The sequence below is a fragment of the Myxocyprinus asiaticus genome, chromosome 22, assembly GCF_019703515.2.
Source record: "Myxocyprinus asiaticus isolate MX2 ecotype Aquarium Trade chromosome 22, UBuf_Myxa_2, whole genome shotgun sequence".
Lineage (NCBI taxonomy): Eukaryota > Metazoa > Chordata > Actinopteri > Cypriniformes > Catostomidae > Myxocyprinus > Myxocyprinus asiaticus.
The window spans coordinates 45,528,709-45,545,475 of record NC_059365.1 but is presented as its reverse complement, the minus strand read 5'-3'; the positions used below and the strand labels follow the sequence as shown (position 1 = coordinate 45,545,475).

Below are 16,767 nucleotides of genomic sequence, written 5' to 3'. Positions count from 1 at the left end.
GTGTGTGTGTGTGTTTACATTTCATTGCAAAAAAAATTTTAATAAAAAAAAAAAAACGCATGTGACCTGATCACATTTGAGGTGTAAACGCTAATCCGTCTTGTATGCGTCACGGCAGCAGTGAAGTGCTGTCCCTTACCTGTCAGTCAACCACTTTGCTTAAACAAGAGTTTAAACTTTGCCGTTCACGAGCGGCTTTAAAAGGAATTAACCGTTCGATCGGAAAATTTAAAAAAGCAGATACATACACAATTACGAGAGCTTCACGGATTTTCTTTGTGTCTTAAATCAACAGATGAGAAGCACGAACACCTGAAGCTCCTTTAATACAGGTAATCCACTAAAATAATGGATAATAATGTATTCTGCTAGACATTTTGCGTTTGTGCTTAGGTTACATTTCAGCCATTTCTGGGAGAAACAGTGCGCTGTTTTTTGCGCTTTCTTTGTCTTTTTGACTTTGTTGCACTTTATCATGCAGTAACACACTGATATAGTGATTGACGTGTGTTGTCGTTAAACAGAGGCCCTCCCCCTCCAAATCTGATCACAGGAGATGCATTTAAGTGGCCAGGTGTAAACAGCGATGCGTCTCACCTGACCACATGGGATCGGATCACCCGATGCATCGTAATACCAGGTGGAAATTGTAAATTAAAACATGGCAGGACAGTCTCAAAATATCCACACAAAAATCTGAGGCAGTCCGCAAACATAAATATTTGCAAATGCAGATTCAACAATCAATTAATAAGTAAAACAATTCTGAACACACCTGTTTTATAAGGCATGTTTTGCATTTGTGAATCATATATTGTGTTAATGTGAAGTGGGTTACACATTTGTGAATTGTATTTTGTGAAAATGTTAATTTTATTTTGTGAATGTAAATTATATGACAAATTTGTGAATCATATTATGTCATTATATTACTCTTGAGACTATTCTGATCCCATAAAAATTATAGTCTTGACACTCACTGATGTAAGCGATGTGAGTTATTCAAATCAGTGGATAAATACATGGATCAGTAAGTTTGGTCTCATGGTTAAGCTTTCACCTCCAGTACAAGGAGTTCCAGGTTCTAATCCGAGCTAAAAAAATAATAATTTTAATAAAGGAAGATTGCATCTCTACTTCAGTGGATGTACAGTATATTATAAGCAAGGACACATTGTTTGCATTTTGCTTTGCGATTTACTGAAAAGGAGCATGAACTGCGACATGAGTAGAGCGTGCATCTGGATGCACGAGAGAACATCGCCGCCAGCTGTCACCCAGCACCACTGATAACAGCACAAGCACTCATAACATTAAAAATAACAAACTTCAGCGCTGGATCGACACTCGTTATAACAAATACGAATTAAATGGATACTCCTCTTCAAGAATTGGAGATGTTTCTTATTGCATTAGAAACTTACCTGATGAAAGCTATTTCAAAAATTGGTGGGGACAAAATTGGCATAGGCAAAAAGTGGTAGGGACATGTTCCACCGGTAAATTATGTCTTTGGTAGGATGGTGAGAAAGAAAATTTTGAAACTTCAGACTCCAAAAGAGGACAGAAAGAGGAGAGCAGAGGATGCGATGTGGGTAGAGAGCGGTTATGGGTGTGTGGTGTAGAGAACTAAATGCTGATGGTCACCACCATGTTAGTAAAAAAAGTGGCAAAGTCATCAGCAGTGGTGGGAGAGGATAGAGAAGAGAAAGTTGAAAACAGTTGGCAGGAATCTAAAGAGTCACTGATTTTATTCTAGTAATAGGCAACCTTAGTAGCAGAAACACTAGAGGTTTGTCCAGGTGGATGTTGAAGTCCCCAAGGACCAGCAGCAGAGTACCGTCTTCAGAGAATGAGGACAGCAGCACATCTAGCTCTTCAGTGAAGTTGCCTAGTTTATCTGGAGGATGATAGATTACCAAAAAGTTAATTTTTAGCAGGATTGGTGGCAGTAATGGCATTATATTCAAAAGACCTGTCATTACAGACAGATGAGAGAGAAGTGAATTTCCATGACTTGGAAATGAGCATACCAGTAGGCCTGTCACGATAATTACATTATCGACTTTGATCATTTTTGCTGACCTCGATATTGCCCATTGTGTTTTCATGCGTGTTTGTTTACATAAAAAGTGGTAGGGACATGTTCCACCGGTAAATTATGTCTTTGGTAGGATGGTGAGAAAGAAAATTTTGAAACTTCAGACTCCAAAAGAGGACAGAAAGAGGAGAGCAGAGGATGCGATGTGGGTAGAGAGCGGTTATGGGTGTGTGGTGTAGAGAACTAAATGCTGATGGTCACCACCATGTTAGTAAAAAAAGTGGCAAAGTCATCAGCAGTGGTGGGAGAGGATAGAGAAGAGAAAGTTGAAAACAGTTGGCAGGAATCTAAAGAGTCACTGATTTTATTCTAGTAATAGGCAACCTTAGTAGCAGAAACACTAGAGGTTTGTCCAGGTGGATGTTGAAGTCCCCAAGGACCAGCAGCAGAGTACCGTCTTCAGAGAATGAGGACAGCAGCACATCTAGCTCTTCAGTGAAGTTGCCTAGTTTATCTGGAGGATGATAGATTACCAAAAAGTTAATTTTTAGCAGGATTGGTGGCAGTAATGGCATTATATTCAAAAGACCTGTCATTACAGACAGATGAGAGAGAAGTGAATTTCCATGACTTGGAAATGAGCATACCAGTAGGCCTGTCACGATAATTACATTATCGACTTTGATCATTTTTGCTGACCTCGATATTGCCCATTGTGTTTTCATGCGTGTTTGTTTACATAAGAATGAATGTCACCCACATTTTAACCAGTAGCGCTGCTTCTATCCTCTCGTCTGCTCTCTGTGTCGGAGGCGGGGCTCAGGCAGCTCCACACACACAGACAGTGACAGGTGAAGATTACGTGTTACTCAAGGCTAATATGTGTTTTAATAGGTGTTTTCCCGTTGACTGGATAATTCCAACCAGAAAGTTTGGAAGTATAAATGGACTTGGTTTCAAAGCCGCATTCCACAGCTCCAGTGTGGGAACATTTTGGCTTTAGCCGAATGAGAGAGGAGAGCCCATTAACGTGAACAAGCCGGTATGTCGACTTTGTTTAAAAACAGTGGTAACGAAAAGTAGCAATACAACTAACCTAATATAGTTTATCGCAATTATTTCTGGGACGATATATCATCCAACAAAATTAGTTATCGTGACAGGCCTACATACCAGTTCCCAAACCCGGCTATGTAAGCGTAAGCATAGTTCTAGCAGGAAGATTCATTCTGTCAGACATCTCATCCAATCACAACACAGCAGGAGATTCATAAGGCCACTCAGGTGTCATTTATGCTTACTTCCGTTGTTTTCACATCACACGCTATGCCTCGCTTCTCCAAACAACAGTCACTTTTGTCGGATTATAGATTGTGGTCTACTCACCGTGATGTTCACGCTCCTCATCGCAGCTGGTCTCCATCAGGAAATACGCTATGTTCTCTGTCTATTCTTCTTTGGGGGAACAATCATCAATGCAAATAGCTGGTGGTCGATGGGGTTCTAGGCTTTCTGTATCAGTGTTCAGAAAATATATGTGCATTATTTCCCTTATACTGCATCAATATCGCTTTTCAAGTGGCAATATTTTATTTTACTACAATACTCAGTGCTCACTGATCATTGTAGGTGCGTTCCACCAGCGTGGCGGCTGGGCACGTGGGTAACCCATTGGGGAATTAGGCTCCTATTTCATGCACGTCATAATGCATAAGTACTTTAATATATGGGGTCTGATTACATCTGATAAGACGATGCTTCACACGTTATGTCGGCACTCGTATCGCAAAGTAGTTTTTTTTTACTTTTATGTCTACATCCCTCTTTCTCTTAAAGGGGAAGTATCATCCGTAGCTGCAGGCCCTCTGACACCTAGTGGTAGGAATTACTCATTACATTCCAATTTCATTAACAGCACAATGCAGTTGCTGCTCTAATACAAGAAATAATAAAATCAAAACAAGGAGGTACTAATTCCTATTTACAGTTATGTTACATGTTCTGTTTTCATTCATCATTGAGTAATTATGGCATCTTACAGTGTAGAGCAGGGGTCTTCAACAACTTTCGGACCAAGGACCCCTTGGTGGGTAGAGAGAGACGGAGCCGGGACCCCTGTTACATATTGGATAAAATTGAGTGTTGCATTTTATGCTTATAAAAACGTGTATGATAGGCTAAAATATTATTGTATGTATGTATTTTTTATGTTTATATTGCAAAGCTTTTGAAATAATCATTAAATAATGTACAGCAGTGGTCTGCAACTTTTCTGACATGAAGTGACATTTTTCATTTTCCTTGTTAATCACTGTTCCATACCCCCTCCTTAATAAAAAGAAAAAGATAGACAGACAGACTGACCCTGTCCATGCAGAATAATTTTTTTTATAAGGTTACTAATATGGAGTCTTCATTTAATGTGAGTGGTCACTTTTATACATATATTTTAAAATTAAATTTCATTAGAAGTAAAACTTTGCAATGAGGAAAACAATGACTGAGTGTACCTTGAATTATGTAGTTTTGAGAGTCATCATCTTGTGTGTGTGGAACGTTAAGGACCGTGTATGCCAGCTTGATAATCTCAGCGGTAAATATTTGGGCAAGTAGGCTATTGTTCTGAAAGCAAATTGCAATTAATAATAAAAGAAACTGTAGGCTGTCATCTGCTCAACTGGACAGCGCGACCAACGCAAAGCAGATGCGTTTACTCACGCAACCCTCTACTTCAGCGCTGCTGAACCTGATGTGTGTCACGCTTTGAGCGGCTCATGATGAGCATGGGCGCGTGAATGGTTTGTCCGCGCTATGCGCTTCTACTGATAAGCGCAGTTTTGTCACTATAATAGTGTTTAGCGTTCCAATCAGTTCATAACTAAAAACACAAGATGTGCAAATATGAGCAAGGTTTAAAAAGAAAGAGGAAGATCTGGCATGCAAGTGTGAGGAACTTCAACCTGTCAATGGATTTAAATTCATACACTTATCCCTAGGTATCACTTGCATGTGAGTGATTATTACAAGTGCCAATGGTGGATCCAACAATAATTTACATCAGTAAATAAACAATAAGTTTCCCATGCAATTGGTCATTTTGCTCTGTTCACTATATATGGGCTTGTGGTCGGGGCAGTAAATTTAGTAGCAGGTAAGTATTTGCATTACTTATTGGGATAAAACCCATGCTTAACGCTTCTTTGAAGCATATACCGAGTATTCAATTGATTGAAGCTTCACAAGTCATGGATTATGCATAGGTGTTGTTTGTTTGAGGCAGGCTTCAACAGAAGCCGTGGTGTCAAACATCACATCATTATTTGCATTTACATATTTGTTTTTTGATCTGCATCTTATGGCATTCGCCAGTCCCTTGACCTTTCAGTCGTCTAAGATTTCTAAGAGTAAGATTTCAAATAGTAAGAAACATTTAAAGACTTTTTCCATTACTCAATTTCATTAAAGCTGCACTGTTAAATTTTTTTGGTTAAAAATGAACAAATTGCCATTATTGATTGAGTACATCAACAATCAGTGTTCAAAATAATGTTCTTATCTTACCCTGATTCACTACGGTAAGCCTACAAAAATGATTTGTATTTTGAGCTGCCGGGTCCGATTTGGCGCGAAATCGCTGGTTTATGACGTTCATCCTTGCGTCATTACGTCATGTCCGCACAAACAGGAAAGAAGTGCCGGCTGTCTCATTTTCCGGCTGGTCAGACTACAATGGATTTCTATCTTGTCTCTCTTGGCAGATTGGATCTGCTCCCATATTATTGACGCATGCTCACACACCCAGGAAAACTTGGAATCAGTGATACGCAGTTTTATTACTGTAAGAAGAGACAGTTTGTTTTTTGTGAGTTAAACATAGATTGAAATCTAGTGTGTTAACACAAATGTGAGCGAGGGTAATCATTACCCATTACACACACTTTTTGTTTTTTTGGCTTGTTTTCCTATGTAAATATCTAAAAATCCTTTAAAACAACATACATTTACTTGTATAGCTGTATAAAATGTTGTTTTTAGAGAATGTTGAACATAGTAGGCCTATTTAATATTTAATTATTTAAAAATATCTAAAAATCCAAGAAGACACAAATAAGATATTTAGACTTGCTTTCAGAGAAAATATCTTGAATATAAGTATATTTTGTTTAAACTGCACTGGCAGAAGTATAAACAAGCTAAAAACTCAATAATAAAAAATAAAAAAAAACATTTTATATATATATATATATATATATATATATATATATATATATATATATATATTCAAGACATTGTAAGCAAGTCAAAATATCTTATATGTTGCTTCTCAGGTAAATGTATCTTGTTTTAAGTGGAAAACAAGACAAAAACACTTGATAACAATAGGATTTTGTTGCAGTGATTTAATTTTTCTGAATCACTTTCCTGTAATTCAGTAAAGGTCATTTACAGGTATTTTTAAAGATGGTTTTGTCCTCTTCATTGTTAGTAAGCACATTTAATACAGCCTTTTAGCTCGAGGCACAAGCTGAGTAGTCAATTAAGAGCTAATGATTAATCGTTGCAATAATTGCCCGAATAGTCTAATAATCATTAGATTAATCAATTATTAAAATAATCGTTATTTGCAGCCCTAGCAAATATTAAGTCTTGTTACTTAACGGTCATGCCATGCTACTGCCTAGAGTAGAAACCACCTGGCCATTCCATGTTTCTTAAACTAATATTAGCCATCATAGCAAATGATTATAAATCAGCTTTATTTGTAACATGTCTTGTCATGCTTTCACATGTGCTGTTAGAAACATCACTCAGACCAGAGAGGCTCTGACAGACTGACGGAAACACAGATGCAGGTGGATGACCTGAAAGGCATAATGGTCCGGAACATTGGTGAGACTGGAATAACTTAATTTGTACTTTAGCAAATGACAGTGATGGCTTTTGACTAAAAATTTGCTTTATTGTGTTACTGTCAGTGTCTTTTCTTTACTTCTCTAGCAACTCTTTGAACTCTGTTGTGTGATACTGCAGATATTGTTGGCTTTCCTTATTTGTAAATCGCTTTGGATTGAAGCATCTGCTCAGTGACTAAATGTAAATGTATTTTGAGCAAATATGTGTTCGTTTACTATAGATCTCGTTGCACAGAGAGGAGAGAAGCTGGAATTGCTCATCGATAAAACTGAGAACTTGGTGGACTCTGTGAGTTTGATTCTTTGATTGGAAACATAGTTATTTGTCATAAAACAGTGCACCCAATAATGAAAATTCTGTTATTATTTACCCTCATGTTGTTACAAACCTTTAAGTCTTTTTCTTCTGTGGAACATAAAAGGAAAAATGTTTAAGAATCTTCTTGCGACTCTTTTCCAAACAATGACAGTTCATAGGACCTCAACTATAAAGCTCCAAAATGGACCAAAAAGTACCATAAAGATCATAAAAAGTAGTCAAAATGACCCATGGGCTATATTCCAAGTCTACTGAAGTCATACAAAAGCGTTGTGTGAGGAACAGACTGAAATGTAAGTTGCTATGCACTGAAAATCTTTCCCTCTGCCAAAGCTTTGAAATGTCATTCTCCATCGCTCATATTCAGAGTTTCGCGCCTTCATTCGAAAGCCAGTGCCTTTGATGTCAAGGGTGTCAACTTGATGTGAAGCATGAACATACGGTTTTTTTAATCTGAATGTGATCATGAATGAGATCTCAGAGATTCAGTGGACGGCAAGATTTTCGAATCAGTTTTGGTCATGTGTTGACTACTTTTATGATACTTCTATGATAATTTAATGTCCTTTTGGGAGCTTGATAGACGCAGTAACTATAAACTGTTGTATGAAAAAGCGGTATGTGAAGATTGTTAAAAGAAATTCTCCTTTTGTGTTCCACACAGAAAATAACAGCATACGTGTTTAATAAGAGATGAGGGTGAGTAAATAATGATAATTTTCACTTTTGGGTAAGCATTTTCTTTAATTATTTGTATGCTAATGTATATTCTTCTTGTACAGTCTGTCACCTTTAAAACAACAAGCCGTAACTTGGCCCATGCCATGTGTATGAAGAACCTGAAATTAACAGCAATCGTCATAATAGTCGTGCTGGTAAGTGTGGAAACTCAAACAGAATTGCAGTAATGCACTGCACCTGTCTCATATTTAGCCCCAGGCATATTTTGATGCCATATTTTAGCAATAAAGGTTTTCATTAAAACATTATTTTATTAAAGAATTAGTTTACCAAAAAACAAAAACTCGTAGTTGGCATTCCAAATAATTCCAATAGTGTTTAATGGGGATCAGGTCTGGGCTTCGTGCTGACCAGTCAAGTTCTTTTACACGAGACTCAGTAAACCATATCTTTATGGACCTTGCTTTGTGCACATGGGTATTGTCATGCTGGAACAGAAATAGGCCCTCCCCAAACTGTTGCTACAAATTTGAAAGCACACAGTTCTCTAGAATGTCATTGTATGGTGTAGCCAAACCCATTTATTAGAAGGGATCTCCACATTCGTAAGGCCATAGAGTGTTTAGTACTGATGTAAAAATAAAATTGGCTGGCTGTGAGGAGGCAGGGTGTACACAGTCTAGTACAGTCTATATAGACTTATTTACAGTTCTAGTAAATAACTTGAGTTTGTCTTGTCATCTTAGGTTGTGCTGTACGTTATTGTGACGGCTGCTTGTGGTGGATTCAGCTGGCCCAGCTGTCGTAAGAAATAGAGAATCTTTGATTAACCCTTAGCCTGTAAAAACTCAACACCACTAGAACTCTGTCCTCCAGACCTTCCACAGCAACTGCAGCATCTTACAAACTCTGAACTCCTCAAACAGCAGCATCCTTCAGTGTTCTAATAAACATTGTCTGTTCATATTCTTGTTAATCATATTGTTTTGGTTCTTTGGGTTATTTTCCCAAATGTTGTAATGCAGTTATACTTTGGGGAGATAATGTGTATACTGTATATCATAGGAAAAATTCACCCAAAATTTATGTCATCATTTACTCACCCTCATGTCATTCCAAACCCATATGACTAGTACAGACTATTCCATAAAATTATGTTTAGTGAAATGTTCATGCTGCTATTTTCCATACAATGAAAGTGAGTTGTGATTTATACTGGCAAGCTCCAAAAAGCACCATAAAAGTAGTCCATACAACTTTTGTGTTTTATTCCAAACACAGTCTTCTGAAGCCACACAATAGCTTTGTTGGAGGAACAGCCACAAATTTACTGAAAGTCATTATTGACTGAAAATCGTCTTGCGAAAACTTGGCTGTCAAATGGTGACAAACCTGGCACAAGGCGTCCAAAGGCACTATTTTTTTAATTGAACACAAGCGTACACAAGATTTGATGCATATGGCACAAGATATTCAGTAAATAACGACTTTAACTTTGTGTGAGGAAATAAATGAAATTTTTGTATGACTTTGAATATACTGTAGTGAACAAGCTGTATGGACTACTCTTGACATATTTATGGTGCTTTTTGGAGCTTGACAGTATAAATGTCATTCATTGTCTTTTCATTGTATGCAAAAGAACAACATGAACATTCTGTTAAGCTTGTCAATTTGTGTTCCATGAAAGAACGTCATGAATTAGGAGTGACATGAGAGTGGGTAAATTACAGAATTTCCCTTCTTTGGTGAATTATTCCTAAGCATGCCTGTAACTTTTTAACAAATGATTGTTTTATATATCTATATATATATATATATATATATATATATATATATATATATATATATATATATATATATATATATTATACACACACACACACACTGGCAGCCAAAAGTTTGGAATAATGTACAGATTTTGCTGTTCCTGAGGAAATTGGTACTTTTTTTCACCAAAGTGACATTCAACTGATCACAAAGTATAGTCAGGACATTACTGATGTAAAAAACAGCACCATCACTATTTGAAAAAAGTCATTTTTGATCAAATCTAGACAGGCCCCATTTCCAGCAGCTATCACTCCAACTCCTTATCCTTGAGTAATCATGCTAAATTGCTAATTTGGTACTAGAAAATCACATGCCATTATATCAAACACAGTTGAAAGCTATTTGATTCATTAAATGAAGCTTAACATTGTCTTTGTGTTTGAGTTGCCACAGTATGCAATAGACTGGCATGTCTTAGGTCAAAAATGGCGAAAAAGAAACAGCTTTCTCAAGAAACTCATCAGTCAATCATTGTTTTGAGGAATGAAGGCTATACAATGCTTGAAACTGCCCAAAAACTGAAGATTTCATACAAAGGTGTACACTACAGTCTTCAAAGACAAAGGACAACTGGCCTTAACAAGGACAGAAAGAGATGTCGAAGGCCCAGATACAACTAAACAAGAGGATAAGTACATCAGAGTCTCTAGTTTAAGAAATAGACGCCTCACATGTCCTCAGCTGACAGCTTCATTGAATCCTACTCGCTCAACACCAGTTTCATGTACAACAGTAAAGAGAAGTTTCAAGGGTGCAGGCCTTATGGGAAGAACTGAAAAGAAAAAGCCACTTTTGAAACAAATACAAAAAAAAAAAGGTTAGAGTGGGCAAAGAAATGACTATTACAATTAAAAAAAAAAAAAACTTCTTAAACTAAGAGTTTTAGTTAGTTAGAGTTTTAGTCCTCCACGTGCAGCAGTGACAGCTTTGCAGATCCTTGACATTCTAGCTGTCAGTTTGTCCAGATACTCAGGTGACATTTCACCCCACGCTTCCTGTAGCACTTGCCAAAGATGTAGCTGTCTTGTCGGGCACTTCTCACGCACCTTACAGTCTAGCTGATCCCACAAAAGCTCAATGGGGTTAAGATCCATAACACTCTTTTCCAATTATCTGTTGTCCAGTGTCTGTTTCTTTGCCCACTCTAACCTTTTCTTTTTGTTTTTCTGTTTCAAAAGTGGCTTTTTCTTTGCAATTCTTCCCACAAGGTATGCACCCCTGAGTCTTCTCTTTACTGTTGTACATGAAACTGGTGTTGAGCGGGTAGAATTCAATGAAGCTGTCAGCTGAGGACATGTGAGGCATCTATTTCTCAAACTAGAGACTCTGATGTACTTATCCTCTTGTTTAGTTGTATCTGGTCCTTCCACATCTCTTTCTGTCCTTGTTAGAGCCAGTTGTCCTTTGTCTTTGAAGACTGTAGTGTGCACCTTTATATGAAATCTTCAGTTTTTTGGCAATTTCAAGCATTGTATAGCCTTCATTCCTCAAAACAATGATTGACTGATGAGTTTCTAGAGAAAGCTGTTTCTTTTTTGCCGTTTTTGACCTAATACATGCTAGTCTATTGCATACTGTGGCAACTCAAAAACAAACACAAAGACAATATTAAGCTTCATTTAACGAACCAAATATCTTTCAGCAGTGTTTGATATAATGGCAAATGATTTTCTAGTGCCAAATGATCAATTTAGCATGATTACTCAAGGATAAGGTGTTGGGATGATGGCTGCTGGAAATGGGGCCTGTCTAGATTTGATAAAAAAAAAAAAAAAAAATCAAATACTGATGGTGCTGTTTTTTACATCAGTAATGTCCTGACTATACTTTGTGATCAGTTGAATGCCACTTTGGTGAATTAAAGTACCAATTTCCTTCCGAAACAGCAAAATCTGTACATTATTCCAAACTTTTGCCCGCCTGTGTGTGTGTGTGTGTGTGTGTGTGTGTGTGTGTGTGTGTGTATATATATATATATATATATATATATATATATATATATATATATATAAAATATTATATATGAAATAGAAATTAATTCAGATTTTTTAATGACAATACAGTGAACTGGCACTTGCAGTGTTTGCACTTTGTTTGAATTAGATTTGGAGATGTGCTGCTTACAACAGCCAAGACATGTATATTAATAATAAATATAGCTAGATAGCATAAAAAAGAAGGGACATCCGTGGTCCCATAGCAAGTTTAGATTCTACAGAATAAAATAATTTCAATCACTAACATTGCTTGCAATAGGGTAAATCACTGCATAGCATATTTGCTTTGAAGGCATAATGGCCACATGCCATTATGTCCACACAGTGGAGAACTGGCCTAATTTAAAAAAAAAAACTTGCAAATTGTATGTTTATTTCCATCCAGAGAGGGAAAGCATCTTCTACAATCTCTCACCTATATTGACTTCTTCATCAGGGTTTTACAGAATATACATCCTTTGACTCATATTGAGCTGAGCAACAGATGCATTGGAACAATTTGCATTGTGAAAGGCACATATGCTGTGTTACAAACATGCTTTTTAAAGTGAGAGCCTGAGTGTCTTTTCTTTGATTTTTAGTCAATCTTGTCTTGTTTTTTCAGCAGTGCACTTTTAAAACAATAATTTATCTTACTGTCATAATTTTGCCATTCATGTAAATCTTTAATTATTGCTTTAAATCAATAAAGTCATAATAAGGGTAACGGTTTATCTTCAGAATCTGTTTAACAACAAATCTTAGCAAACAAATCTTTTTTGCTAATTTAAACTTAAATGCTGTTAGTATGGAGTAAAGCAAAAGTAAAGCTTCTATTGTCTGGTAGTTCATTGTTTAGCTGGTTGGTTGAAAAATAAACATTACAGAATCAGAGATTTTTTATTTTATTTATATATATATATATTATTCAATTAATCAATTTATTGTGGCAGTTAGCACAACACCAGCTGTACAGGCAACAAACCACACTTAAGCTGGCATCTCACTAGCTGACTCCAAACAACTCTATTTTGGCAAAGGGTGTTACATCAACTGATGTTGTGGTGAGATCTTGCTCTCTTCAGTCGGAGGTCTGTCACACTTGTCGATTTAGAATGGAGGGTGATAGACTGTCCAATTCCCTGTCACACAAAGACAGGTGAACATAAACAATTATTAAAGAATGAATTATGAAGCAATATTGCATCATGATTTCATACTTAAAAAAACACATTGTCGCATGAGTTTTGGTTTAACGCAAAAGAAATCTGCCCTTGAGGCGTTTCCATACAGAAGTTTGCGTATATCGCAAATTGTGTACATTTCACTTCCCAGATGTCCCCAAATTTGTGGAAAATGGAGAGATTTGTGAATTTTTTTAAATTGGCCAGTTTACTGTCATTTTAATTTCACATAATTGCAATTGTTGGAAATATCAGAAGACAACATCGGAATGGGGCTGGAGTAGCTCATCTGTATCTGGGATAATTAGAAGAAACTGATTGGAATATCAAAATACAACAGAACTGGTGGCATTAGTGAGCCTGTAATCCCTATTCTATATTACTTTCTTGGATTAAAAATATGGACAATCCATTAACATTATGTAATTTTATTTGTCCCTGCAGAAAATATGTTGTGAAACATCACATAAATTTAAACACTCCTCTTCACTTTGCTCAAATCACAAAATTTCTTGTAACAAAAAAAAACAAACTCCGGTATGCTCCGAAGCTCTTCAAAAAATATATTAAGGTGCTCTTGAATGAGGAAATGATAATCCAAAAAGGAAAATTGAGAGACACTTCCAAATCAAAAATATAGTTAAAAAGCCTTTATTGTAAATGGCTATAACAATAACAGTTAAAAACAGTGGGAAAAAAGAGGGCTGCAAACCTACACGTATCGGCAAAAATGCCTTCTTCAGGGTGCAGCCTACAACTGACTCTCACTTCATTATTGCTAAATTGGGCACACCTGCTCAGAAGAAATCACTAGCACACATAATTTAGTGTCAGAAATCCACTAGGTGGAGTATATCTAGGTGCTTATAGTAAATGATGTCACAATAAAGAAAGATAATTTTTTTTATACATATACAGTACTGTGCAAAAGTCTTAGGCACATAAGATTTCACAAAAGTATTTGTCTTAAGATGGTTATTTATATTTTCAGCTTTAGTGTGTCAATAGGAAATATAAATGTTAGACTCCCAAACATTGCTTTTGCAAAAAGAAAAGATTACAATAGAAGAACAGGGAGCCCTGCAACAGATGTCATGCCCCCCACTGAACTTCGAGTCAGTCTGAGATTATATAAAAAGACGGAAGCAATTGAGACAGCCTAAACAGATAGAAGGATTGTGGCGATTTCTCCAAGAAGCTTGGAACATCCTATCTGCCAACAACCAAGAAAAACTGTGTCCAGGTGTACCTAGGAGAATTGCTGCTGTTTTAAAGGCAAAGGTGGTCACATCAAATATTGATTTAGCTTTTTTATGTTTAATGGACTTTGTGTGATGTTAAGAGATAAATAAAAACTATTTATTTCATTATTTTTGAAGACATCCTAACTATACAATATTTTTCACAAGTGCCTAAAACTTTTGCACAGTAATGTGTGTGTGTGTGTGTGTATGTATATATATATATATATATATATATATATATATATATATATATATATATATATATAAAAATTATAACCACAATAGGAAAAAATACATCAACTGTTTAAAGAAAAGGACTGAAGTAATTTTCTTCATTTAAACCCAGAAAATCCATTGCCTTCATCTGATAAATATAAAAAGTTTCTCTTTGTAATAATATTTTTAAATGATCCCCGCCTCGTATGTTTTTTTTTTGTGTGTGTGTTTTTTTTTCAGCTGTTTCTAAAGCTTCCACTATAAGACTATCAGGGTTGTTATTGTGGGCTGGCTGAAAATGCCTCGCCATAGGATAGTCCATATTATGTTTTCTTATGGCATACTTCTGTTCAGAGACCCTATCCTTTAAACGATGCTTCATTCTCCCTATGTAGAAGCAACTGAGGACTTAATCTCATAGGATTTTTTTTGTTTTAAAAGTCAATGTACTGTTTACCCTCCTTTATATTACAGCAATGATTACACGAGCCACATTTATATAAGCCCTTTAACGACTGATGAAGCCAAGTAGTTTTCTGTTTGCTAGATAAGTGACTTTTTACTAATTTGTCTTTTAGGGATGGTGCTCTTCTGGGTAGGGTTGCACTAGCTGTGCGTAAGTTCTCACGTAAATTGGGATGTAAAGTTCACACTAAGGGCTTAGTACGTACTAGTTAGTTTGTAACTAAGTCAGTGCTTAATTCGGTTGCACCACCTGTTCTTAAGGCAAGACTTAACTAGTAGGTCGTAAGTTCTCCGTAAAGTAATGCGTAGTCACATAATATGATGTTTTCTTGTATTGATCCAATAAGCAACCTTCAAATTTGTACACAGAAGTGTTAAAAAGTCAAGGTTTCCCTTCAAACCTTGTTTGCTCACGTAACTGTCAGCTGTAATAAATTATATCACCATTAAAATACGATATGTAATAAAAGCAGATTTGATAAATAATATATTTGCTCTATGTAAATAACAATATATAGGAACCTTATCTAAAATAAATAAGGGGTGATAAATAAAAACTAATACAACAGGCTGGAAAAATAGACATTTATTCATTTTAATATCCTATATATAGTTTGAATGTGTTGAAACTTGACATCGGGTGACGCATCCTAAAAACTGCACCATTAGATCGGTTTCATACTGAAGAGCCACTTAAAAGTAAAATAATTTCTCGCTCGTAAATGTAAATTAGTGTAAATGCCAACACCATCATATATGTCTAAAGGACTGATGCCTGTCAACCAAAACATGAGCTCATTGATGTCATTAAATATCATTCTGCTTTTTTATTCCATCAGTTGCTCCTTGTCGGAGTCTGCCGTAAATATTTAGTTTATACGTAGGGTTACATCCTACTTAAGTTTAATGGTGTAACGCTCAAATATTTAGTAGTGCATACATTTTGACTTAATGCCCATTTACACCACAACTAGGCTAATCTCTAAGTTCTAATGTACGTATAGCTGGTGCAACCAGCCCCAGAAACTGATTTTGGGAGGACCAGGAAAAACTTCACTAAGAGTGGGATCACTCTGGATCAAACTCAAATTGGACATGACAACTTGTTTTATATGATTGGACAAATGACCATATTCGATAAAAAAATAGACTTGATTTTCTGTTCTTTTTTCTTTTCTCTGTGCAGTTTTTAAAAATTCAGTTCTAGAGGTTAGAAGGGCTCTATCACTGTGGACCATGAATTTGCCCGTGTTTGAAACTCATTATCCATGTTGTCACAAATACGTCTAAGACGTTGAAATTGTCCAAAAAGGATAAAAAAAAAAGTGATCATTCAGCCATCTCGGATGGAAACTGTCAGCTTTTAATAGTGTTTCTATCTGTTGGCTTCCTATATACCATAGTGTGCAGACAGTCTCCCTCCCCTTTTGAAATCAGAAGGTCTAAAAAACTGATTTGACTTTGTGAATGATCTATACTTAATTTGACATTTCTATGATAATGTTTCCATGGGCCCATGGGCCTATCTTTACAGGTTTATAGGATTCTGATAGGTTAACCATACAGATATTTTCGGAAACTATCTAAACACGGTAAACTGCTGATCTATGCAAAAGTTGTTATTTAGAAGCATAACACTGATTAGGTGGAACCAAGAAGTATCAGTTGGTCTACAGATGAGTGTCAAAGGCAATCGTAAATTGAACAGGACTTTTCTTCTTTTAGACCTGAGGACAAAGGGTGACTGATCATTTCACCTGGTCACCTGGCTCCATCACTCCAACAATTCCTGTAATCAATTTAGATATAGACTATAGGAGAGAATAGACTATAGGAGTGACTGAGAAATACCAAGAAGGAAAAAGAAAATACTGAATCTTAAGAGAGATAGGAGA

General features: G+C 36.2%; 1 protein-coding gene across 3 annotated transcripts in view; it reads left to right on the top strand.

Moving 5' to 3' along the window:
- The window catches only part of sybl1 (synaptobrevin-like 1), a 52,955-nt gene extending 44,035 nt beyond the window's left edge, over positions 1–8,920 (top strand). For all 3 annotated transcript variants that reach the window (XM_051650438.1, XM_051650439.1, XM_051650437.1), the window contains exons 5-8: positions 6,841–6,931; positions 7,176–7,243; positions 8,056–8,148; positions 8,701–8,920. In XM_051650438.1, coding sequence (XP_051506398.1) covers positions 6,841–6,931; positions 7,176–7,243; positions 8,056–8,148; positions 8,701–8,769 — 321 coding nt within the window. In that variant the 3' untranslated portion in view covers positions 8,770–8,920. The remainder of the gene's footprint in view (positions 1–6,840; positions 6,932–7,175; positions 7,244–8,055; positions 8,149–8,700) is intronic.
- Positions 8,921–16,767: the final 7,847 nt, after the last annotated feature.